The sequence below is a fragment of the Notechis scutatus genome, chromosome 3 (genome assembly GCF_049901735.1).
Source record: "Notechis scutatus isolate UNSWTSFEM ecotype Mainland chromosome 3, rNotScu1.2, whole genome shotgun sequence".
Taxonomy (NCBI): Eukaryota; Metazoa; Chordata; class Lepidosauria; order Squamata; family Elapidae; genus Notechis; species Notechis scutatus.
In genome coordinates this window covers 107787707-107814374 of record NC_142011.1, presented here as the reverse complement: position 1 = coordinate 107814374, position 26668 = coordinate 107787707, and the positions used below count along the sequence as shown (strand labels likewise).

At 38.8% G+C, this 26668-nt stretch overlaps 1 protein-coding gene across 1 annotated transcript in view; it reads left to right on the top strand.

The window, feature by feature from the left end:
• The window catches only part of RABGAP1L (RAB GTPase activating protein 1 like), a 191694-nt gene extending 170107 nt beyond the window's left edge, over positions 1–21587 (top strand). The window contains exons 20-25 of the mRNA XM_026669180.2: positions 6119–6229; positions 14087–14191; positions 15376–15459; positions 16280–16351; positions 18157–18351; positions 20235–21587. Of these exons, the coding sequence (XP_026524965.2) occupies positions 6119–6229; positions 14087–14191; positions 15376–15459; positions 16280–16351; positions 18157–18351; positions 20235–20390 (723 nt within the window). The 3' untranslated portion in view covers positions 20391–21587. The remainder of the gene's footprint in view (positions 1–6118; positions 6230–14086; positions 14192–15375; positions 15460–16279; positions 16352–18156; positions 18352–20234) is intronic.
• The last annotated feature ends 5081 nt before the right edge of the window (positions 21588–26668 follow it).

The following is a 26668-nucleotide window of genomic DNA, read 5'->3' as shown; positions in this document are numbered from 1 at the left end:
CGCGTAATGGCCCAGGGAGTGGGGGGAGAAGGTGGTGGGGGTGGACTGTGGCGCCCCTCCTTCTGGGCAGCGGGGCGGGGGCGGCAATTTGCTCCTCCCGCTTCTCCCTCCCTCTTTGAAAGACCGGGAGGGCTGTGCTTGGGGCGGGGGGATGTCCTCAGGAAGTTCCTGATGGGACCCTGCTGGGCAGGGCCACCCAGCTCCCGAGCTGCTTTCCAGGGTCCCCTTGGGAAGAAAAGGGTCTGGTGGGCGGTGGAAGAAGGCGAGCGCCCTACTCCCGCCCCTGTCCCGTCCCGTCCCTCCTCTTGTCCCCTCCTCCTCCCCGCTTAAGAGAGAAAGATCTGCCTCCCCTGCACCGGCCAGCGCGCTGCGACTTGGGAACCGGCCAAGCGACTTTAAAACCGAGCGGAGGCCAGAGATAGCCGGAATTACCCTCCACACACACACACACACACACACACACAGAGAGAGAGAGAGAGAGAGAGAGAGAGAGTGAGTGAGTGAGTTGGCAGCTGTCCATCCCCCACCCTTGAGTCCGATGGCACGCACGCGGGGCTGTCACAAAGAAAGGGAGAGGAATTGAGTGCCAGCCTGAGAAAGGCGAAGCTGCCTCTAAAGCATTTTGGTGGCTTTGTAAGTTTGGGGAAAGGGGTTGGGGTGTCAATCAAGAATTATATCCAGAATACCCCAAGTGTTACAACTTACCGTATTTGCCGGCATATGAGACGACTTTTTGCCTTGAAAAGCATGCCTCCAAGTGGGGGGTCGTCTTATACGGCGAGTATATAACAAAAACTATATTTTGAGTGGAAATGTTGGGGGCTCGTCTTATACGCCCAGTCGTCTTATACGCCGGCAAATACGGTACTTTCACCTTTAATATATGCACCTCCATTATATTTAAATTGTAATTGACCAATGATATACTGCTAAACATCAGAATAATATTTTTCTAGGTTAAAATCATGTTTAATAAGAATGTATATATAAATCTTTTGACTTAACCCAATAGCTCTTCTGTATTCTACCAAGCATTAGGATGTGCAAAACTTTTTGTGCTTGAAACAGCCTTTTCAAGTATTTCAAACTCGAATTCAAACACATAGGTTGCAAGAGTTTTGTTTCGAGCTTCACACAAAACATACTGTACTCAGAACAATACTTGGCCATTTTGAGCAACATATTGACATGCTCAGTGTTGTTCCTTGCTCTGCAATTCAATGTTGGGGTTTGTGATTATTATTTTATAATATTTTTCCATGTCTAGCCAGTTGTGTATCTGCATTCGTTGGCTTAGACTGGGTGGGATGTTCTGGTGATGGAATGCTAAGGCAGAGTAGAATTCCTTATAAGAGGGCTAAAGAGCCATGAGGGACTTTGCTCTGCCAATGGGGAAGGAGGATGAGTTCAACTGCCCTTCAATTGACTAGAAGCAGTTCTAAGACTGCTACTATTGTTTGCTTCACCAGTAAGTATCTGTTTTCCTGTTTGCCTGCCTGCCTGGCTCAATCCCCCATCCCTCCCTCCACCCTCTCTCTCTCCCTCCCTCCCTCCCTCTCCATCCATCCATCCAACCCACCCACCCACCCATCCATTCCTTTCACTGTTGAAGCAACTTTGGGCATTTTACCCTAGTGGTGAACTTTAAAGCAATATTGAGTGCTGGATAGAAGACAGATATCACCCTTCTCTATTTTTAAATTTATCTTCTTTAGACATATCTCTTTTACTCACTCTACCCCTATTTATTCAGGTGGGTGTGGAATAATAAATTTATAGTTAGATGGGGGCTATATAAACCTTCATGAAATCCTAACTTAAAAAATAAATCAATGACTTGGAAGTTATAATCAGATAAAAGGCCAGTTGGTAATACTTTTTGCAGCAGAAATAATGGGATCAATTGTCATCATAGTGGGTACCACTACTCATAGTGAGTACCTCTACCTTCCTTTAGAAGGCCAGAAGCTGAGTTTGAGGGACAGGGAATGAGGAGTTACCCTACCCCATGAATGAAGATCACAAATAGTGATAGAGGTGATGCAGAGGAATCAGTAGATTATCATCAGCAAAGTGGGGGAGGGACCATCTGGATGGGGTAGTAGGGCTGCACTTTAAGCTTGCAGTTTTAAGACCCATTGTGATGACCTGGGGCGTGGCACAAAGGCAACACAGTCAAATAAGCAAGAAGTGTCCCTTTAATATCTCCAGCTTTGCCCCCAATGTCCAGGTTACTTTTGGCTGGAGAAAAAACTCTCCCAAGAACAGTCTTTAAGTGGAGGAAATTCAGTCCGAAAACAAAGTACATACAAACTATAAATAAAAATCCACAAAAACCATGCTGCAGTAATTAACTTGACAGGGCAGAAGAAATTGCAGACTTGAAAGCCCAGCAAAACACACACACAGTTGGGAAGACGCCAGGAACCCAGATAAGCCTCGATGATACCAGATAATTCACGATTTGCTCCCAACAACCTTGTTGTACACTGCTTCCCTTTTTAAACATTGTGTTCCCGGCTGCAGCTAATGAAGGGAATCAGGTCCCTTTCCTCCCCCGTAAGCCACGCAACTCACATTGCTCCCTTCTCCGTTCCTCCTTGCGTGCCCTAGGATGAAGACGGGGTGGGCCTGGGTCTTCCTCCGAATTCCCTCTCCCTTGCTCTACCTCTCCCCTGCTCTGCTCAGCTGGCCTTTGCCCTTCCCAGTTTCTTCCACAGCCAACAGAGCCACACTCCCACTCCCTGTCAGCTTCTCGGCCTCCCCCTCTGAATCAGATTTAGGGGCATGACACCCATGTTATGCTTCTGAACTGTTGCAATAGGTGAGGACACCAACATTTTTTCAACATCGTGAATACTTAAGCACCTTTTTGGACATCTTCTATGTCCTAGAATCATGGAAGGTGCCTAAGAAGTAATTAAATCCTAAACCTGCACTGTGCAAGGATTTACTACACTGTCTCTTGATAGAAAACTATCCAGCTACTAGTGGCAGCAACAGGAAACCTGCAGTAAGTGAAACAGTCATTTGTGAACAAACAAGATGGTCCAGAGACGTCAGATTGGAAATTATGTATATTATGGCTGATAAACCTTTCAGCACTTGAATGCAAGTCTCTTTAATCCCCAGGAGCAGAGAAATAATTGAAGCTGTTTCTATTCTTATGATATACAGCATGAGTCAGTTTTTGCTCTCAGTTCTTTTTTAAAGAAAAACTTTGAGTAATTCCAGGAATTGACCCAAAAGCGAAGAAAGGTTGATCAAGAATGGATATTTCTCCTGGTGGACAAAGCTCCTTGTTGAAGATGAAGTTCAGAAGGAGTAAGGGAGAAAAGGCTATATCCAAGAGAAGAGAGGCTGAATAGTAGTAGTAGCAGACAGGACTGTTTCCAGCCTGGGAATTTTCTTGGCATGTCCAAGCATACCAGCCTCATCTTTGCTACATTGCCAAAAGAACAGAAGCCAAACCATGTGAGCTTAAAGAAGACAATAAACTGCCCATTTTGGACTACCGTACCTGATAAAAGTTGATAGCAGCTGACCTGCCTCTCTAAAGCATATATTTATTTCATATTAGGGTAAGCTCCAGCTTCTTTCCCTGTGTGATATACATTACAAAGAGATTCCAGTCAGGGATCTCCTGAGTAATCTGTACTGGGGCCTATCTATTTATTGCCCCACCTAAGTTAAGATAATATTTTGCCAGCTTTCTCTCAAAGTTCTCCCACCCACTCTCACCCCCTCCTTCATGCACAGCCCATAAGGATGTTGCTAGGTCCCAATCAGTCAAGGTGCAGTGACTCTGAAGAGGCCCCATACCATTCAAAGCACATGTATATGGAGGCAGTTTTCTGGATCGCAGCAGAACAGATTCCAGGCCAGAGAAAAGGAGAAGAGGATCATTGCAACCTTATGCCATTGTCTGTCAAATAGGTAAGTAAATTGGTTTTTTAAAGACATTCTTCGCTGTAGGAAAATTAGAGTTTATGAACGCCATCAACAGAATGCCAATGTCCCCTCATAAAGAAGCAGTTCATTGGAGATAAAATAAGGCAGGTAAAGCCAATTGTATATTATCTGCATGAACCACAGTGTTTGCACACATAAGTGTTGCTAATGTTGAAACAGTTGTTATCCGTGCTACATAGAAGAACTAACATGGTAGCATATTGGAATGGGTTTGTAACTTTTTGGGGGCATATGTCTTATATTATAAACAGAAATGTTTTTTCAATTATAAAGATTGAAGTCAAAGTCAACAAGACATGAGAAAATGCACAGAATGCACATACACTATACATGCACACCAAAGCTTAGCAAACCAACTTAAAGTCTTTTCACAATGTCTTCACTGTTCATTTGGTTAAACTTTGACATTTATTTTGTTGATACATAGCTTCAAGATGCATTTTAAAAATGCATTGTTGGTTGCATTTTGCTAGTTCAAATATGATGTATGTATTAATGCATGCACTCAAAACTCTTGTATATTCATGTTGAACTTTCAAAAATTAAGGATTTTCTGTTGGGTTGATTTACTGGGCTTTGTTTTATGTATATATATATATATATATATATATATATATATATATATATATATATATATATATATATATATATATATATATATATATATATATATATATATATATATATACTACTCATCTACACTATTGTTTCTGATTTTGAAAAGAGGCATTTTTTCTATTATAGCAGTCAAAATTATTTATGCGCAATTTTTGCTGACAATTTTTTTCAGAACCTGGAAGTGGCTACAATAGTGCAGTGAATGTGTGTGTTCAATTTTTGTATGTGGATTTTTTGCTGTGGAAAAAGGAGGGAGGAGATACCTTTCTGTTTTATAGTGCACCTTTCTCCCTAGGAACCTAGCTCAGGCAAGAGTCAGACATTAATTGCAGCAGCCTTCTAGACTGGAACAGGCCCAGTACCACCATGTGTGGCTTTTGGCAAGAAGCTAGGCCAAAATACTTTCATGTTGTTTCTATTTGCAATGGAAAATTTTAAAAGAGTAGGGGAAAGTTTTCAGACCACTATGGGCATGAGGGGCATCTCTTCCTTGACTTTTTTTTTTTTTTTTTTAGATGGAGAAAATGTGGTACATTCAAAGTCTGTTCCATCCTCAGAACACAGAACACTTGACTGGGGCTATTTTGTTCTGACCTCGAAACAAAATATGTTTCCTATCTTATGTATAACCATGCACATATCTATATTTTGTCATGATCAGTTCCAAGGTTACAATCGAATAATCTGCATATACCCCTTTTGTGTAAATTCATCATCTTTAATAATACTTTGCTTTTTACTTTGAATAGGTAGACATGTAACTCTTGTTGCCATCTATATCTCAAGCAAGCCTGATTCGTTTTTACATTTGCTCCTGTTTAAGAGATTGCATGTATATGGTCTTGATTCCTGCTTCTATGACTCTAACAAATCAAGATGGTAGAAGTAATGAAAGTAGCATTTTGAAGACAAGATTGAGTTAAGCTAGCAGCTTCAAAATCTTATGTCATGAGTCCTGCTGAAGAGACAGAAAAACACTTTATTTAAGCATGTTTTAGATATTATTAATTCAACTTCAGTATCAAATCAGATTCTTAAACCAGCATAAGGAAAATAGGATACAAAACAAAAAATAATGCAATGAAATAAAATTACATATAAAAAACTAAGAAATATACTAAAAAAACTAAAACTAAAACAATGTCTAAAAAAATCTAAAAAGAGGGTAAAAGCAATGAATAAGGCAAGGGGGAACATAGTAAACTCTCAACGATATTCCTTATTTGTGGGTATTTCTTACGGCAAGGCAAAATATGTCAGGGATGAAATGCTTTTTATATTTAAGATAATACAAATGTTTTACATGATCTAAGGAAATAATTATGAAAGATGACATTTATATATAGAATACAATATTGAGATGACATTGAGTACCTGAGCTTAATCTGATTGACTGATGAATAGTGTATCATTATATCATTAATTGCTTAGTTTTTGATGGATGCAATAAATTAGCAACACTTCTAAATGGATACATCTTCTCTTCTTTTTTCTCTCTTTCTGCTTGTTGGTTCTTCTTTTTCTGCAGAGGGAGAATCGCAGGCTTCAGGAAGCCAGCATGCGACTTGAGCAAGAGAACGATGACCTTGCTCATGAACTTGTAACAAGCAAAATTGCTCTACGAAATGACTTGGACCAGGTATGAAACCTTCCTTTATAACTAAATTTCTGTGGAAATCAGAGTCCAATGATAAAAGAGAAATAAATAAACCAAAATAAAAAACATAATTATCCCTTAATATTTGACATTGATTATGTGAGTTAGAAGTATAAACAGAGTAATTGGTGGGTTCAACTAGACAGTTACTACTGTTGCAATCCTGGAGAATTGTTGGTTCAAATTACGATAGAATTTCAGTTCTTCTTTTAGTATTAAAGACAGTTGATTATATGTAGGTCTTATTGATCAGAAAACTCAAATTTGATATTTTTTCTTATGAGAAATTAGGATTTTGGAACACTATTCTTTAAAAAGGGTTGAGAATGTATTTTTTAAAAACAGGATCATTATTTTTATTCTACTATTAAATAACAAAACTCTTACAACTTTTGAGATTTTACAAAAGGAATATAGTTTATCTAAAAATACAGAATAGCAACACAGTACAAAAGCTTGTTATTTACATTTTTTAGTCATGTCTTCATGGAAATTCTAGAGACATTGAATATAATGTAGAAGGCCGTAGAAAAATAAGTTTGGATAATATGAAAGACATTTGGAATAAAGTACTGAGGTATTCTATATTTCCCAATTAATAGTTTCTGGCTTTAATAAAATTAGTAATTTCTTACAACCTAAAAGCTTAATTACTTGAGCGAAAAACATTTAGAGTTATATTCAAAGAAATGCTTTAAAAAGTTTGGTTCTCATTGTTTCTATGCTGGACATAAATTTGAAAGATTTATGTAGGCCCTCTTTTAATTCTTTATTGTTAAAAATTATCACTACGCTGAACAAGAGTCTTGGATCGCCGTTAAAGGTCAAATATGTTAATGCCCTGTTTAATCATAATCCAAAATCTCTGGAATATCTGTCAAAGGAGAATTTTGGATTTATCAACCTGGGGAAAATATGATTAGGTGTTAGTGTTTGGGGATTAACCCCTAGCAGAGTATTGCAGCAGTAGTCAAGCCAGGAAGGGCCCCAGAGTATACACACACTGAACACAAACACTGTTTGTAGTTTAAATAGTTTTTAATCCATTTAGAGTTCAAAGCATTGTCATTCAGTCCATTAAGTCATTCACAGTATTTCCATCCAGTAAGACTCACTAGTATAGTCCAAGTTAAGAGTCCTTACAATATCTTTATCAGCTGATAAAGATATCTTCTCCTCCTCCGGTGCCTCTCTCCAGAGGAACAATCGCTGGATATTCAGCAAGACGCTCAAACAGTAGAACAGTAGAATTACGCAGTAAATCAGCAAACAGTAGCAGACAGGATTCACAGTTAGTCACAGTAAGACACAGTTAGTCGCAGTAACACACAGTAAGCTTTCCAGCTTCTAATGCTTCCTTATATTGTAACTTCTAACCGCACCCTTAATCGGCTAATTGCCTGCTGCATTGTGCTTAAAGTGATAAGCACTTAAACCATGATATCTAAGTTTTATATATTTATTCACCCAAACCATATTTGGTATCAATGTTATACCTAACATACTCCCCTTTTGGGTGAAATAAATATATAATACCTTTACAATCTAACCCCATAATTTTCACAACTCTCCTGGTGCTTACTGGCACCTTGGGCTTTAGTAAAATTATCAGCTAAATTGTCCTCCGACATACTAGCTGAATCATCTTACTTCTTACAGATTGTCTCACGTTTAGGTATCTTAGATCTGTATGTTTGCTCCTTGTTTTTACTGCAATATTTGTGGCCATTTGAATTGCTGCCTGATTATCTTCATGTATAATTATAGGATAATCCACAGTTATACCTATATCAATTAACATTTGTTTATACATTATTAATTCTGTACATAACAGAGATAAACAGGAGAATTCTGCCTCCATAGTAGACAAACTTATATGCTGTTGTCTTATTGACTTCCAGCCTATTAATGTCTTACCCAGCATTATGGCTGTTCCTGAAGTCGACTTTCTAGTGTCTCTTTCTGATGCAAAGCTAGCATCTGCATAAGCACTCAGAATTAAATCACCCTTTGGTTCTAAATACAATGAATAATTCATTGTCTTTTTAAGATATCTTAATATCCTTTTAGCTGCAATCCAGTGTCTTTCACATGGTGCAGAATTGAATCTAGCCAACTGATTCACGCAGTACGAAATATCTGGTCTAGACCAATTGCTAATATAAGACAAACTACCTATTAAAGATTGATAAATCACCTTATCAAACTCCGGGCTTTGTTCATCAGTGTTGCTAAACTCCTGACTCATTGGAGTCTTAGCCGCTTACAAAGCTCCATCTTGTAATCTTTTAGCAATTTGCTTATCTTATCTTCCTGAGATATCTTAAAACCTTTCCGTGTTTTCTTTATATTCAAACCGAGATACTTCTTTATCTCCCCTAATTGCTTGATCTTTATTCTCTTTCCTAATGATGCTATTATTTTATTTGCTTCATCATTAGTTTCAGTTATCAATGCAATGTCATCTGTGAATAGTAATAATAATGATACTTTCCCATTTGTCTCCCTCTTAAACAGACATGGATCGGCTAAACCAGCTTTAAATCCTATATTGTCTAGTTCCTTTACAATATACTGGTTCCATTCATAGCCTGATTGTTTTAGACCATAGAGGCTTTTCTTTAACAACCAACAATCATTATTATCCTTATTTTCACTTTTAATATCAACAGGTTTTTTCATATAAATAATATGTTTTAATGGGGCGTGCAAGTAAGCAGTTTCCACATCTAGATGGTTAACTATATAGTTTTTACTAGCTGCCCACACTAAAGCTGCCCTCAAGGTTGCTGCCTTAAGACTAGGTGCAAACACCTCATCGTAGTCATTGGCATTCTGCCTAAAACCTTGGGCTACTAACCTTGCCTTATGGATTAAATTACCATTTTTATCTGTTTTTACCTTAAAAATCCATTTGCAGCCAATGGATTTCTTACCTACAGGTAATTTGGCATTCTCATATACTTTCATATCTCTTAATGAATTCATTTCCTTATTCATTGCTGCATACCATCTTTCTTTTTCCTTAGTAGGATACTTTTTAATTTCTTCAACAGAATTAGGAACTTGATTAATCTGGCACACTGTGTTAGCCTGGTACCTATCAGGCGGTCTAGATACACGTGTAGTTCTTCTGGGAATTACAGGGCTTACTGGAGGACTTTGTTGAACTACTACCTGTTCATCTTCCTCATCCTGTTCAGCTATTGAATCTGTTTCTTCCTTTATGGGCACTGTTTCATCCTGTATTTGTCTCTTTACTTTATTTTTAAAGTTACAGGGATAACTAATGGGATTTCTATAGGATTCAATAATTACATCTTTATTGGCATCCTGTTCTAATTTCTCCCATCCTTCATGTTCTAGAAATTGGGCACTAGCACTACATAACACTTTAGATGTGCCTTTCTCCCAAAATCTATATGCCCTATGGTTTGCCTGATAACCAACGAAGAAAAATCTTTTAGCTCTATGTTGCCCTTTTTTTCTGAGTTGTGCAGGAATATGCACCCATGCTGGTGCACCAAATGTGTGCAGGTAACTTAGGTCAGGTTTCCTGCCATGCCACCTGGTAAATGGTATTTCACCTGTTGTTGTATTAACAACGTTGTTCAATATGTTATTAGCACACATTGTAGCCTCCCCCACAAAGAATCAGGTAACCCAGAATCATTTAACATTGTTCTAACCATTGCCTGTAGTGTTTGGCCTCTTCTTTCAATAAAAGCGTTATGTTCTGGCCTGTATGGAGCAGACTTCTTATGCTCTATTCCAGCTACCTTAAGTCTGTTCTGGAATTTGTTATTAATAAATTCCGTACCATTATCTGTCACCAGGGTTATCAGTTGTCGTTTAGACTTTCTTTCAGCAAACCTAAGCCAATTGAAAAAATGTTGATATGTTTCAGTTTTGCTTTTCATTAAATAGCAAAACCCATATCTAGAATAATGGTCCATAATGCTCAGTATATATCTAGCACCCCCATACTGGGTTTCTTTGGACCTATTATGTCTGCAAATACTACTACTAAAGGTTCTTTTGTTTTGAAACCATTTAGCCTATTTGCAGGCAATACTTTGCTCTTATCTTCACAGCAAACATTACAACGCAAATATTTATCACAAGGTTTTAACCTTATTCCTTCAGATAACTCAACTGTACGTTTTAGCATTTTAAAATTTACATGCCCCAAACGCCTATGCAATAAATGGATACATTCATTATGAGGTTTTATATTATTAAATACAGTTTGTGCCTCCCCTTTCTTACTATTATCTAAGACATATAATGTTCCATTTAAAGCTGCAGTTACCTTTTTGTTATCTTTTTCAATTATGCAATTATTATCTTTAAAAGTAATTACATAACCTAATTTATCTAATACCCTTACTGAAAGCAAATTAAACTTTAGTTGCGGTACATACAACATTTTTATATCCTGGTTTATGCACGGACAATGTGCAAAACCTTCACCTTTCGCGTTAAGATTCCAGCCGTTTGCAAGAGATATATGTTGAGAGCTTTTAGACATTTTTATAAATTTTGTCTTATCTCTTGTGATGCAGTGGGATGCGCCACTGTCAACCACCCATATATCATTCTTCACATCAGAGTTGCTAAACGTGGCTAGTTCAAATGCTTTCTTTGGCTTTTTATATTCTGGCTTTTTCTCTTTTTGCAGAATCTTGCCAAATGTCCTCTGCCTCCACAATTAAAACACTTTTTAATTGTGTATGCCGTCGAAGATAAATTCTCTTCTTCCAGGTGCTGTACTTTGCTTAGCTGGTTTCTTACAGGCTTTGAAGATAATTTCTCTTCTTTCTTATCTTCTCTCAGCTCGTCACGCTCACGCCTTCTTCTGGCTTCTTCTAATAGCCTGCCTGTTATGTCGGTTAATGAGAGGCTTTCTTTTGGCAATACCTCTAACGAAGTCACATAGTCATCATAGCTTTGATCTAATGAAGATAATATTATGTAGACTTGTTGCAGTTCATTAAATATAAGCTCTTTTTCTTGCAATTCTTGAAAAATGCTCTTCATACAGTTTAAATGAACTAACATATCTCCATTCCTCTGAAGATGCGTTCGAAAAAGCTTCCGTGTAAGATTTATATGTGCTCCTACACTGTCCCGAACATAAATCTTCCTGAGGTTCTCCCAGCAGTTTGCAGCATTTTCTTCTCCACGAATATGGACAAGCTGCTGATCACAGAAGTCAGTCCTATGATGCATAAAGCCTGCTCATTCTTCAGTTTAAAGTCTTGTAACTTTTCGTTATCATCATCATCAGCAGGATCCCAGCTACTCACATCTGGTGGGTTTGCTATAATGTCCCACAAACCTTCTCTGCGTAGAAGTAAACTACATTTCATTGACCATGAAACATAGTTTGTTCCATCCAGCCTGGATATCATGGACAGTTGTGACAAATTTACTTGTGCCATTACTCTTCAGATATTTTGACTATTTTAAACTAATTAAAACAGTTTGTTTTTACAGTAATGTGCAACTCACACCAACTCTCTCTGCTATATCCTGGTTAGTTAGACTATGCTGCTGGGCCCATAACCAATGTTAGTGTTTGGGGATTAACCCCTAGCAGAGTATTGCAGCAGTAGTCAAGCCAGGAAGGGCCCCAGAGTATACACACACTGAACACAAACACTGTTTGTAGTTTAAATAGTTTTTAATCCATTTAGAGTTCAAAGCATTGTCATTCAGTCCATTAAGTCAGTGGTCCCCAACCTTTTTTGTACCAGGGACCGGTTTCAAGCAGAAACATTTTTCAAGGACCGGGGGAGGAGAGAATCCGAGTTTGGTAGTTTGCTTGCAGACGTTTCATTACCTGACTAGGTAACATCTGATGTTGTTACCTAGTCGGGTAATCAAAACGTCTGCCAGCAAACCACCAGTTCAGGGAGCGCCTCGGCCCTGCCGCCCTCAGCCCCATCCCTCAGGTGTCTCCCTCCCTCCCTCCCTCAGGTGTCTGCCTCGTTCCTCTCTCAGTCACTCTATCGCTCCTACAGCAGCCCAGGAAGAAACTGCTTCAAAGAAGCCGGGGGTGGGGGTGGGGTGGCTTTCCTGTCGCCACAGCTTCCCGAAGCACCCGTTTCACCCCACCCCGCCCGCCCGCCCGCTCGCGGTTCAATCCCACAGTGCTCCGTTCTACCTGCCTGCCTGCCTGCCTTCTTCGTTTCGGAGCAGCCGGCTGATAAAAAGAGGCGAATAGTTATTATTCTCAGCCGAGCTGCTCCCAAACAACCAGACAGGCAGGCAGGCAGAACGGAGCACTGTGGATTGAACCGCGAGCAGCGGGCGGGTGGGGTGAACGGGCGCTTCGGGAAGCTGCGGCGACAGGAAAAGCCACCCCCAGCTTCTTTGAAGCAGTTTCTTCCTGGGCTGGTGGAGGAGCGAGAAAGCGACTGAGAGGCTGAGCCAGAGAGCAGGACAGGCTTCGGTTGCTTCCTCCTCCCCTTCTTTCATTTGTGTCCTTGATCCCCGATCCCAGCAGCATTCACCGAAGGCGAAGAAAGCCGCCATTTTTTTTATTTTTTTCTTTGCGGCCCGGTAAAGAATGCTCCACGGCCCGGTACCGGTCCGCGGCCCGGTGGTTGGGGACCCCTGCATTAAGTCATTCACAGTATTTCCATCCAGTAAGACTCACTAGTATAGTCCAAGTTAAGAGTCCTTACAATATCTTTATCAGCCGATAAAGATATCTTCTCCTCCTCGGTGCCTCTCTCCAGAGGAACAATCGCTGGATATTCAGCAAGACGCTCAAACAGTAGAACAGTAGAATTACGCAGTAAATCAGCAAACAGTAGCAGACAGGATTCACAGTTAGTCACAGTAAGACACAGTTAGTCGCAGTAACACACAGTAAGCTTTCCAGCTTCTAATGCTTCCTTATATTGTAACTTCTAACCGCACCCTTAATCGGCTAATTGCCTGCTGCATTGTGCTTAAAGTGATAAGCACTTAAACCATGATATCTAAGTTTTATATATTTATTCACCCAAACCATATTTGGTATCAATGTTATACCTAACATTAGGTACGAATGGTTATGTTCCAGAATAAAAACATTGGCTAAACAGATATTGTCATCTCTGCCTCTGAAATAGCTTTGAGCAATGGAAAGGAAGACTGTAAAATATGATTTGAAATGGTCTAGATGTGTTTAAACGTGAAATTGTAATGATTACATTAAAGAGCATCATATAAGGTAGTCCTCAGTAGTTTGATTTCTTATTTAAAATGGTTCTTGTTTAAACTAGAATTAAATATAATGCTGCTGAGGGTTGTTTTTAGTATTATTCCCCCCCCCCCCCTTTTATTTTCTAGGGACCTTTTGTCTTTATTATCTAGAGGATTTAATATAGGATTATTATTTTTCTTTTTTCCCTCCACTACACAGATTTTTAACATAATAGGTTTTTTTTGTTAATAATCATTTACTATTCAGTAATAATAGTAGCCAATACATATAATATTAAAAAGTTGAAAAGTTTTACAGAATTGATAACTTTATAGATTAATAAAAAAAATTTTTAAAGCAGAGTTAAGTGTTAGGTTTGGATGCTACATAAATAATTGCTCCATATGTTAACTACTGGCAGAATGATAAAAATAATTGGATTGGAAGTGTTGACTTTGAATATTTCAATATAGATATATGTATCACAGAGAATTGTTTACAATCCCTGAGTTCTAGAATTTGGGGGAGGGATAGACCCCGGTTGCACCTATGTCCATATCTTATTTATGGACCTGTGCCTGCACTGCCCATGCTTACTAAGGGGATCTCATTGTTCAGTCCATGTCACTCTGAAATTCCAGGCTGAAGATAAAGCAGATGTTTTGAATAAGGAACTGCTCCTGACCAAACAAAAACTAGTGGAAACTGAAGAGGAGAAGCGAAAACAGGAAGAAGAAACAGCGCAGGTAAAATGAGTTCCACTGATTCATGGGATTATACCAAAGAGAAAGTGACAAAGAAAGTACCACTCTCTTACTGTAAAGAGATTTTGATTCTCTTAAATGTTTAGTGTATATTATTCTTGTTTCAGTTACATAGAACAACATTTCCTTAAGATCTTTGATCTTTGAATATCACTAATAATATCACTAATATTCAAAGAAATAGAAATAATTCCTAAACTCGTTGGACAGATTTGAAGTCATATTAGGAAACAAATTAGCATGACTAGCAAGAGCATTAAGATGCTTAAGCTATGTGTTCTGTCAGTGCAAGAAGTCAGGAGCCAGAGTAGAGTTCAAAAATATTACAAATTCATACTATCTGTATCCAAGAATCTGAACCGCTAATGTTTAAGGTGGATAGGCGCTAGATAAGAGCCAACAGACTTCAAGAGGTGCTGAACTTAGGTCTTTTATGCGGGTTTCGTTTCCAAACTGGTTATGCATTTGACTGCACCCTTCGGCTCAGCTTGGTCATCTCCCACTTGTTCCTTTTGTTATCTATCTTTGAATTCTTGCATCTCTTGAATGAGAAATCAGAGTCAACACTATTTATATATGTCAGTATAAGAAATCATGTTTCAAAGCATTTTTTAAAATTAACTGCAGTTAATTAATAGCCAGTTCATCACTCTAGATATTCAACACACTGGAATTAGTTTAACTGCAGGATTAAAATTTTTGTGAGATCCTCAAGTCAATAACTTCTTGAAAGCGGGCAACAGAATTTCATTTTTAATGTGTGCCAGTATGCTCACAGTAAAAAATAGCAATAAAGGTTACCTTATCTCTTAAATTCCAGTTCAGGAATTTCACTATAAGGCACACTTTTATGTCATGAAAATCCAGTTGACTTTTAATTAAAGGATAGCAATATTTTGTTATTCTAGGAATTAAATGGGTAATTTAATCTCCTAAAATAAATTATAGCTCAGCATTTTCAGTTTTATTTATTTATGTCTACATTTCTATCCTGCTGCAATTCAAAGACTTTCAGCAACATACCAAATATATGAAATGGTAGTATAGAATAGTAGCTTTTTTAAACAAAAAGTATATTTCAAAATTGTTCAGTTATTTTTTAGTTACCTAGATTGTTTATTTGTTTGACTAATATTAGTGTTAATTTATTTTTTTTCTTTATGCAGCTGAAGGAGATGTTCAGAAAGCAGTTGGAGAAGGCGGAATCTGAAATAAAGAAGACAAGTGCAATCATTGCAGAATACAAACAAGTAATTATGTTGGTTTCGGGAGGGGGATGGGTGTTGAGTTTTCAGTTCTCTTTTAAGTTTATATAATTTGGAGAGGTACGATTCTGTAAAGTACATTAATTTCTAGGTAAAAGTTTGAAATGGTATGGCCTAGGTGCTTTAACAGTGTCAGAGGTACATGGAATCTTTGAATCTTTAAGAGATGCAGTTCCTGACATGAAATCAACCAATATTTGGAATTTAAAAGTAGAATGAAGATTAGCAATGTGTCCATTGACCTCTCAAATAACATTTTAAAAAGTGTAAGCCTGAGAGGTCTTGTCCAGCATTAGCTTTATTTTGGTTTCAAACTGTAGCATATATATTTTTATTTCATTTATGATGTGTTTATTTTTACCATGATAATATATTTAGGGTTTTATTTCTGTAGAATCCCTAATGCATATTTTGTTAGAGTTTGTATTTCAGTAATTTTAACTGAAAATACTAACACATAGGTGTTAATTCTCAGGACAAACCTCATTCTGTTTGCAAGTTAAAATTTACTTCTTAGCCATCAAACAGCAAAGTCTAGTTAACAACATGCTTTCTCCATGTTCAAAACTTGCAATAAACATGTTATAGATTGCTAATCATGATTCTCATACCAATAGTTGTGGTATCTTAGTTTTAATAATCTTAGAAATACCATTCATTTGGGTGTGAATGACAGAGTTGATACACTGTAAGGAACTAATATACTGATTCATTTTAAATATGTTGTTATTGTATTAAAGAATGGTTAATTTTTGAAATTTCTTTGAAAAGGATATCCCATTTAAAATACTCCACCTTTTTTTAGATTTGTTCCCAGTTGAGTAGCAGACTAGAAAGACAACAAGTAGCCAGTAAAGAAGAACTTGAAGTTGTAAAGGTAAGAATTGATTTCGCTCAGCTTATAATGCCTCACATTAAATTCATACTGTTAGAGATAGGCAGGAGGAACAGGCAATTTCACAGGCTGAAACAAAATTGTTAATGGTTAAAGTTATCTATTACCAGTAAAGATTAAGGAGTTGTACAGGTATTGGCCTAAGAAATTTTCTTGTATAGTGGACTTACTGCAAGGGAGACATGTTCATGTATCCTGTGCAACCTTTCAATCAAAGGAATGCTAATACGTCTAGTCTGGTGCAGCCTTTTCATCAAAACTACCATGTAAAACTAAATTTTTTAAAAATTACTCAAAAAACCAAGGCCAAATTGTTACATAACCATCACAGATACTTAGAAGAATCTCATGGGGTTCTAGAAACAACCTTCCAAGTACTGTTGACAATGATTACGAAGAAAAAACAAAAACAAAATCCAAGGATCTGGAAAAGAGATGTGGGAGTAGTCAGCAGACATTACTAGTCATCAGAATAAACAGGAATTTAAAAAATGAATGAAAATACCTGGTTCAAACAGTAGAACCACTATAATTTTATGTTATTCCCTATCATAATGTTTTCCAAAACATTACTGAACATATCAATAATACACAGGTTTATTGAACAATTAATCTTACTTCCTGAATCATGGCTAAGGGATGTCCATCAAATTGGCACACAGTACAATACAAATTACATTCTTTGTTAGCAAGTTCTAACAAAAACTAGACTAAGACATATCACAAAAAAAGAAATGGGAACAGATCTCCATTCAGTGCAGGCCCTAATTTTGTCTTGCATTTTGCACCTGCAATCCAAACGTGCGTAGGATAGCAGGCCCAACTGGAGCAGCTGTTGAAAAATAACATAAAATCTATCCCAAGATCAGTGGGGAAGAGCTAGCAGTGGATCAGGTGCTAACTCTGCTTTGAACATTTTCACCTATCTGCCTTTTCTTGCTCAGTTGTGCTACAGTTTACCTGCTCTCTCTCCTAACTGCCTTTTTCCACTTACTGAGGCACAGTATAGGATGCTTCATTGTTCGGTCATTTCCCCAATAGCATATAGCAATAGCACTTAGACTTATGTACCACTTTATATAGTGCTTTACAGCCCTCTCTAAGCAGTTTACAGAATCAGCATATTGCCCCCAACAATTTGGGTCCTCATTTTACCCACTCGGAAGGGTGGAGGGATGGGTCAACCTTGAGCCTGGTGGGATTTGAACTGCCAAATTGTAGGCAGCTGACTGCAGAAGTAGCTTGCAGTACTGCACTCTAACCACTGCGCCACAGAGGCTCCTTATAGGCCTACTCTTTAGAAAATATGAAGTGGCAATACTGCTGCAGTTTCAGTGAAGGAGCAAGGAGCAACATGAACAAAATCTATCAGTTTATTTTGTCTGGCCTGGTTTGCAGATACTTCTCCTTATTCAAGTGTTGCTTCTTGACACAGTGATAACCACAACTCTTTGCTTTCACATTCCATATACACTAGTATGTTATATATTCTTCCTTTTCAAAGTGTGGATTGGGAACATTTATAAAATAAAAACTCCAGAAAATCTTATTATAACGGAATGAGGAAAAAAAGTTCCCTAGGTCACTAACCCTCCATTCCTTATATTATACTCATAGTCTGTAATAGATTTACTCTTGACATGTCATATTAGATAATATTCTTGGCTGAGAAGAACACAGGCCAACATGATTTTATTTGCTCAGTGATTAGTCACCTGATATAGTGAATACGGCTGGACATTTCTGTTTTTCTTTTTGTATCATGCTCATGTAATTGGCTATTTTAGGGAAAGGTGATGACTTGCAAACATTGTAGTGAAATTTTCAGTAAAGAAGGAACATTAAAAGTGCCTGCTGTTAAAGAAGGGTCAGGAGAAGACACAGATGATGAGAAAGATGCCCTTAAGAAACAACTGCGAGAGATGGAACTGGACTTGGCACAGACTAAGCTGCAACTTGTGGAAGCCAAATGCAAAATACAGGTAATGAGATTTTAGAAGTATTTTCTTACAATGTTAAATGTATCAATTGTCACTGCATCCTTCAATATGCAAAGAATTTTTTTTCTCCTGCATGAAGGTATTTGAAAGTTAATGGCTGTCCTCATCAAAGCCTTCATTAACAAAAAGGTATTTGTAGGCCTCATGTGATAAGGTAGCCAATAGCAATAGCATTTTAGACTTATATGCCTCTTCATAGTGCCATTCTAAGTGGCTTAAGAGTCAGCATATTGCGCCTGACAATCTGGACCCTCATTTTACTGACTTCGGAAGGATGGAAGACTTCAGCCGGTCAGGGTTGAACACCTGGCAAGTGAACTGAATTAGCCTGCAATACTGCATTCTAACCACTTAAAATGTCTGTAGGTTTTGTTGTGGACCCCCTATGAAAAACACAACAAATTTGAGAAAAGATGAAGATATTTTATTGGAAATATATTTATTTCATTATGTAATATGTAGACAGAATCTTTTAACAAATAAATCCAATAAAAACAAAGAAAGTAATACTGCATTAATTTTTGTATCAGCATTAGAAGCAAGGGTAGCTTGTGCTCACTTAAATTTGGTGGAAATTTTGAGGAGTGAAAATTTGATTTCCAGTTTGATTATTGATTAATTAAATAATCCAGTTTGATTATTGATTAATTAAATTTGATTAACAAGTTTGGACTATCAGTTGGTCCATTAGGAGTACTAGCTTTGCTTAGTTCTGAAACCACAGAAGCGAGTCTTGATACTGTAGCAGCAATGGCCTCTAGTTTTTTGCCATACAGTTTATCTATTTGGGACGTGTTTTTACTTTGAATACAGAATGTATCTGTCAGGTTCTATATCCAGGTAGAATATATCTGTCAGGTTTGTCCCAGCTTGCCTACTTAGGCAAGAAAGACCCTTGACTGCATTTGTAGTGAAAAGTATAGTTTTACTAAAACCAAGTGGGGTCTGTGACAATTTGCTGTGCGACAACTTGCCATGGCCAACTCATGCAGGATTTCTCGCTGCGGGATAAAGAGTTACGCTAATGTCAAAGAAATGGTGGAATAGAATCATTAAAGAAGGGATGCAAAAGGAGGGATCAAATGCAATGTGAATGGCAAAAATTAAAATATTTTTTAATTTATTTAAAATAATAAAATTGTTAAATTGTCTCACAGCGACTTGTCCCGTGGCAGTGTAGCTCTGGCAAGTTGACCCATTCCCAGCCAAGCGATTACAGCATAAGAAAAGCTGGATCTGACTATTCACATGCAAAACCTGCCTTTTCTTCTTTTCTGGGGCCCTATCTCCTTGACTAGTGTCCAGTAGTATTCAAATTAGGTGTTTTGGTAACAGCTTCAGGATTTGGCACCTCTTTGGTGGACTTTCCCATTCCATTCTCATGTTCTTGGATCTGCTAGTCTCTTCCGGATTGGCACTTCTGGTTCCTGCCATCCTATCAACCCTCCTCCCTACATCCCCATTCTCCCCGCTCCCCGTGTTTTATGGCAGGATGCCCGTGAAGCAAAGCAGGCTAAAGTGATTACGGTAATAGACCTGACAATGTTACTTATTTGGTCATTTAGTACTTCAAAGTAAAATGTAAGGATTTCTTTTCTATTTATCTTCTCGCCTCAATAGTCTTGTGAGGTAGATTGAGGTGAGAGATAGCATTTGCTGAAATTCACCCTGAATTTGGAACTCTCATCATCCCTAGCCAGTGTGGTCAACAGAGAAGGATAATGGGAGCTGCAATCCACTTGAATCAAGAGGGGGCATACGTTAGGCACGACATTTTTACTTACATTTGTTCTTTACGCCAACTCAGATTACTCTGCTGTATAAAACCATTCTTTTGTCAGCACTTAATTCATCTCTTTCCTTAGGAACTGGAACACCAGAGAGGAGCACTGATGAGTGAAATTCAAACTGCCAAAAACTCTTGGTTCAGCAAAACCTTGAACTCTATCAAAACAGCAACAGGCACACAGCCTCTACAGCAGCCTCAACTCTCATCGTCACCTAAAGAAGGCAGCACATAGTTCCAGCTGCACCCCATGCAAAAGAGCACAATGGACTAAATCAGCTGAAGCCCCTTTGGTGGTTCTTCCAGAGAACTTGTTCAAAGGGGGAGGCAGGGGGCCCAGCTGGGAAACCAATTCCTTCTGTGTCTTTCATTTGTTTTAATGTGTCCCTTTCAGAGGGAAGTTCTATAAAGGTTCTGTTTCATGTGGAATACTCTTCCCAGCTGCCTTGATGGAAGCCCCATCTCAGTTCTTTCATATTTGACATGTAATTTTGTAGGCCTAGATGTTGAAACATGGATAATAATTTAGAACTACTTGTTCCATATGTTGCTAAAATTATTTATATTTTTTAAATCTTTCAAAAGAAGAAAAGAGCAAGGTGATTTGTCAGAATGCCACGGTTTGCTGGTATCTCAGAACAACTTCACATCTCTCACTCCTCCTGGCAAAAAATGCAGCTGTTATTTTAAGATTTGACTCTCAGGCTATATTAACAATATAAGTGGGAAAAGAGAAATTCTAAAAAAAAAGGGGGGGGGAGTTACTAAATAAGAACATGCAGTAAAACCATATTTCTTTTTATCTGTTGCCTTTGAGATTTCCAAAATTTACTTATATATTGCCACTACTCTCCCCACCCCAACACCATACCCTTTGCCAATCTGCAGATTATGGTCTTAATCTAAAAAAAGTTTTCATGAGCAGTGACCTTTAAAATGAACAAAATAAAATAGGTAAATTTTAATGGGGGATGGCACCTTTGGTGCTCTTGCACTGTTCCCATTAATATTAATAGGGTTTCTACAAGAGACAGAAAGTATTCATGTTAAAAATGTGTCCAAAAGGCATAAAGAAAAGCTAATTTATGATTGGTAGAGCAATTTTTGAAACGATTCCTGTGTCTCTCTGGAAATCATACTTGTTTTGTATCTTTCTAAAGTGCAAAAAAGCATTTGTTACATTTTTGAATTGAACATAAAATGTTTATAAAATTGCTTATTTCATGGAGAATCAAATTGCTGAAATTGATGGATTTTTAAAAATTATATATAATGTGCATAATATCTTGCAGGTTAACATCACCATCAAATGACTATTAGTTGTGTATTTGGTTTTCATGCTATGAAAAACGTTCCAAGGTTCTATTCATTTTAATCCAAATTAATGCAATAGACTTTTAGTCAGTTCTGTAAAATAAAGTTTAACTATGCTGGTTCTGTGCTTCTTTGTTAGACATAATTTGCAAATATGAACTCTAAGGAGTACCATAAGGTTTGCCTTCCCCATGTCTGGTAAAGGAACTGCTACTGCCAGTTAACTGTTGCTGGCTTTGTCTCAAGGTGCTCACTGCCAAGCTAGAATCTGGTTGTCTAATACAAGATTGAGTGCCACATAAAACATTCACGGCAACACAATCTGTTTTGATTTCTACATGATCATGAAATATCCATGTTATAATCCAACCGCTTTAAGGTTTAGAAATAAGTGTGAATTAACTAAAATTATTGGCTGTGGTGATCTAACAAAAACAACAACACCTCTGGGTCCTAAGGAATGTTGGAGCCCCTTGTAGAAAGTTCATGAGGCCCAGTTCAAATGCTTGTATTGCAGTGTTGCATTAGTGATACTGGGAGATTGGCAATGTATTAATGAAGTTTGACTCAGAGGAATCTTAAGATCATCCCACCTTTTGAGAATTGGAATCCAAGTCTAGAGTGATCTTGAGAGGGAAAGGCCTCCATCAATTCTCTGCTGTTGGAAGCAATTTTGCGGAGCCTTAAGTCTGAACAGGCGAGCATCTCCTATGTTCTCTTAAGGAGACCAATTGCTGCTTCATTAGAGGGCAATGATTTTGGGCAATCGTCTTCATAAAAGTCTTTCTCTACAAAGTGTCTGATGTCTAGCCCATAAACTGGGTTACCTTCCTCAGCTGACTGACTGAGCCCGTAAATAGTTGCGGGGGAAGGGTTGTTGCCAAAGATATGCATCCTCATGCAGTATTCTGCAATGTTTTAGAAGGGTTGTCTCTGAATCAGAACCTCAAGAAATTCCTTGTTCCTATTTAATGAGGAAGCAGTGGATATCTGCCATGAATGTGACAAAATCTTTATGGAAGTAGAATAGGACTCCTATGAGCCTGTTAGTAAGGACTGGGCCTGAGAGAAGGATGTCATTTAGCAACTGTCAGATCTGCCATCACACCACAGTTAGCTTTGCCTGGCATTGATGGCATCCTTCCATAAGAGGAAGAACCAGAGGTACCAATCGGAGACACTGGTTGAGAGATCCAAGGACAGAAGCATGAGAATGGAATGCAAACACCCACCAAAGAGGTGCCAAACCTGGTACTAAAACACCTAATTTGAATGCTATTGGACACTGTCCAGATGACCAAGGGGGGAGATCCTGGGAGAAGAGAAAATTACTAAATTTATGCCAGAATAGTCAGATCTGCCTTTCCTTATGCTGTAAACATTTGGCCTTAGTAAAAGCATATCTTTTTTTACAAATGGAATCAAGAGTTTTTCTTCTCTAAATGTCCAAGCTGGGATAGGGCTGACACACATCTTACTTACAGCTGGAGTCAAACTCCACTCAAATCTAGCCTGTTTTCTTAGGGTGGTATGCCCAAAAATATGGGAGATACCAATATTCCTCATTGTCTTTAAGTGCAGGTGCTAATTCAGCATGATCGTTTTCAAGTATCTTTCCCATGAAGGCAAAGAAGTAATCCCTCGTTTCTGGTTTTCTCAGAAACGCACCAGAGGCAAACCGCTTAAACACTTGTTCCTTGTCGGCAGGCACTGTCTTTGGGGTCTCTATTGGAGGGGTACAACCCAATGATTTGACTGTCTTTTTACTACTCCTTGTTCTTCTGTCCTCCAGAGACATTGCCACCTGTTGGTTTTCCTTTGTTCTGCCACAGACAGTGCACCCTAGGTGGTCTTGGTCACTGTTGCAGTCTAGGCCTGTGAAGGGGCAGGGCACATGGATGCTATTTGGCAGGTCCCTTATGAGGAAGTGGTTGTGGCATGGTTGGAAGTGAGAAGGGCGTCCTTTATCTACTGTGCTGGTGAACATGGTGCTAACTGAAGTGGGTTTGCATATGTCTCCCAGACAGATGTCCCCTATGATGACCCACCAAAGTTTCTGAGAGTAAGGAACAGGGTTATCTGGGCTTGCTCGTCATATTCTGGTAGGAGATGGGCTATGCATCTCAGATGAGATTGGTGCATTGCTGCATCTGGCATGGGAATTTTTGCCCAGATTTCTGGAATCTGCTTGCACTCAATTAAGGTAGGCAAGTATGGCCATCTATGGATTCTACGTTGAAGGCAGTACTCTCCCTCCCTGCCGTCTCAGCAATGCCTGCACAGGTCCTGCAGGAGTAAGGGGGGCTAGGACCTTTGATGCCGAACATGTCAAAAAGGAGGTGGACTTGGCTAGAGACGTATTGCTTTGATCATCTAGAATCGCATACATCTTGATGGCCTTGTTCCTCTGGTCTTTTGGGTACATTCACATTAGACAGATTTTTGAGAAAACCTGCTGCCTGCAAGATATTTGCATACCTCCATACACTGAGAGGAGATTACTGGCCGTGTTTGAAACAATGTTCTTCTGCTCCACACCCTGTCTGTTGGTGTTGTCAGCTGTCTTGTCAGTCCAAGGAACTGGGCTGGGATGCAGGCAGTGCTGTGGTCTGTACTTTTGCACTCTGTGCATGATACACTGACATTACAGTCCTTGGCAAGGTATGACATGGATGATAGCACCTGAGGCAGATGTCATTCTCTTTTAGGAAGTCTTTGCAGTCCTCTAGAGGCTTCTCTCTGAAGGTTCTACATTTCAGGAAAGGATGCGGCTTTTTTGTAGAGGCACATCTGCTCAGGATCTCTGCTTTTGCCCTCTGGGCAAGAGGAGTTTGGTGTACCTGTAAAGATAATCTGATGAGGAGATATTAGTCTTATGCACTGCCACTGACCTGTTCAGCTTGGAGTCAGGAGGTTCAATGTATGCCAGTGTGAGGTCAAAACCGGGATCATTCATGACCTTTGTTTTCTGAGAGAAAGTCTGCAAATACACTCAGTGGTGGAAATGGCAACTTGGATTTTGTATTATGCTTGAACTTATGAGTTATCCCACTTTTGTTGTACGTCAGGAGGGACCTTCCAGACTATGGGGTTAATTCCCCTGGTCGTGTCCAAGAGAAGCCTGGCAGGTCACCACACTGTTTTGGCAGCTTGTAACTCTTGCAACAAATCGTTTAGTTCTCTGAGCTTTTGGTACCCCTTGCTGGTTATCTTAGGGAAATCCTCAGCCTTCTTAAACTGCCTCAATTGCCTCTGCTGATCTGTAACACTCTCCCAGATCATCTTAAGACCAGTTTCTGGGCATTTTATGTTAACATTCCTGATCCTCCTAGTGTGCTGAGCAGAATCTTTCTCAACCCATTGGATTAAGAGGTCCATCTCCACAGTGTATGATAAGTCTAGTCCCCTTATTGTACTTTAGAAGGATGGTCACCAAGCTCTGTAACTGGCTAATAGTTGAACCTCCCCTGTCCTTTGATGATTACGCCATGTTTAGCAAGGAACTTGGCACGGTCTGAGGTAAATTGGTTTGTGGATGGGTAAGATGGTGACACGCTGCTGTAGTATGAGTGCAGTGTATTATCATACATGCCTGGCACTTCTGCTTTAGGCCAGCTTGTGCCATACTGTTGAGGAGAAGAGGCAGTGTCCTGGCATTAGCATGATGCTTGAGACCTGTGATGTGTAAAAAAGTAGGTGGCCTCTGCTTCATATAGGGTGAGCATTGTTTTTTTTGTTGCTCTGAAGTTCTGGGTTAACTTCCTACACTAATTCTAATGATATGTGGATGATTCTTGTGACAACACCCTTTGATTCCTGTGGTGACAGGATGTCTTCCACTGATCTCTTATTTTGAAGTGCGCTGCATAGGATCTTGCTCCCCTTATTCTGAGCCTAGCACAGGGCACTGTGGACACTGCACTTCTTGTCAGGGTCTGTAGCTGATTCTGTCTCTGCCATGTTAGCTGCTGCTTCTCTTTCTATGGCGAGCTTCTCCCTTGCCACTTCCAGACATGATTGCTCTATCTTTAATTACATGTCACGCTTGGCAAAGGACGCTTAATTCTTGGCTGCTTCAGCCTTTGCACAGGCAATGGGGCCACACTGCTGATGGTTGCTGACTTGGTGCTACTGAGCATCTGTAATCTGCTCTTGTGTGAGGATGCTTGGCTGCGGGATATTGTGGCATAATTGCATAGAGATCGCTGGAAGCTGATGCCATATAAAACTTTAAAATATTCCTTTACCATTGTTTAAATGGTGTATCAATTACAAGAATATTGGAAATGTCTGAACCAAAAAAAACCCCATCTTTGGTAAAACATTAGTCTTAATTATAGAAATTCTATCCAATAATGATAATTGTAGTTTATCCCATCTCAGTAAATCCTTTTTTGGTATCATTCCAAAGAGGCACATAGTTATTTTGAAACAGGTTTGTATTTGCCAATATAACCCCCAAGTAGTTCATCTTTTCCTCAACCTTAAAACCTGGTTTTAGTTAATATGTCACTATCTTGAGAGGTCATATTCTTAATAAGCATTATTTTCTGTTTACTTTAAAAACTGCCAAAACCCCAAATGGCAAGGGGAAATATATCCAAGAATTAGATATAAACTACTGGAAGGTGGTAAGGAAAAAGGAGGTTTGGGTTTACCAGATTTGAAATTATATTTTGATGCTTGTTTGGTCTGGCTAAAAGAGTGGGTGAATCTTCCCAATAAGAGGTTACTTGACTTAGAGGGCAATGAATTCAGATTCGGATGGCACAGCTATTGACTGTATGGCAAGGTTAAAGTAAATGTTGACTTTAATAATCATTTTATTAGTCATTCTAAGAGTTTGGAATAAATATAAAACAAGGTTTCTGTGAAGATGCCTCTTTGGGTGTCCCCAGGAAGCTTTTTTAAAGAAAAGAAATGGTGGTATAGCCATGGACTTATGGTCAAATAATATCTTTTAATCTTAGTGATCCTATCCTGAAATCTAAAGGGGTCAAAAGACTCAAAAGAGCGTGTCTGCCATTGGTTTACACATTTACAACTGAAAAAAGCAGAGTGCAGGCGTCTGTGCCGGTTGCAATCTCTTGTGTAACCTGATGTGCTCGCTAGCTGCACTGGGTGTAATAGCCACTTGCAGGCTATCTGCAAACTGTAGCCCTTCCTGGTAGATCAGGTAAAACTAAAGGAAAACAAACA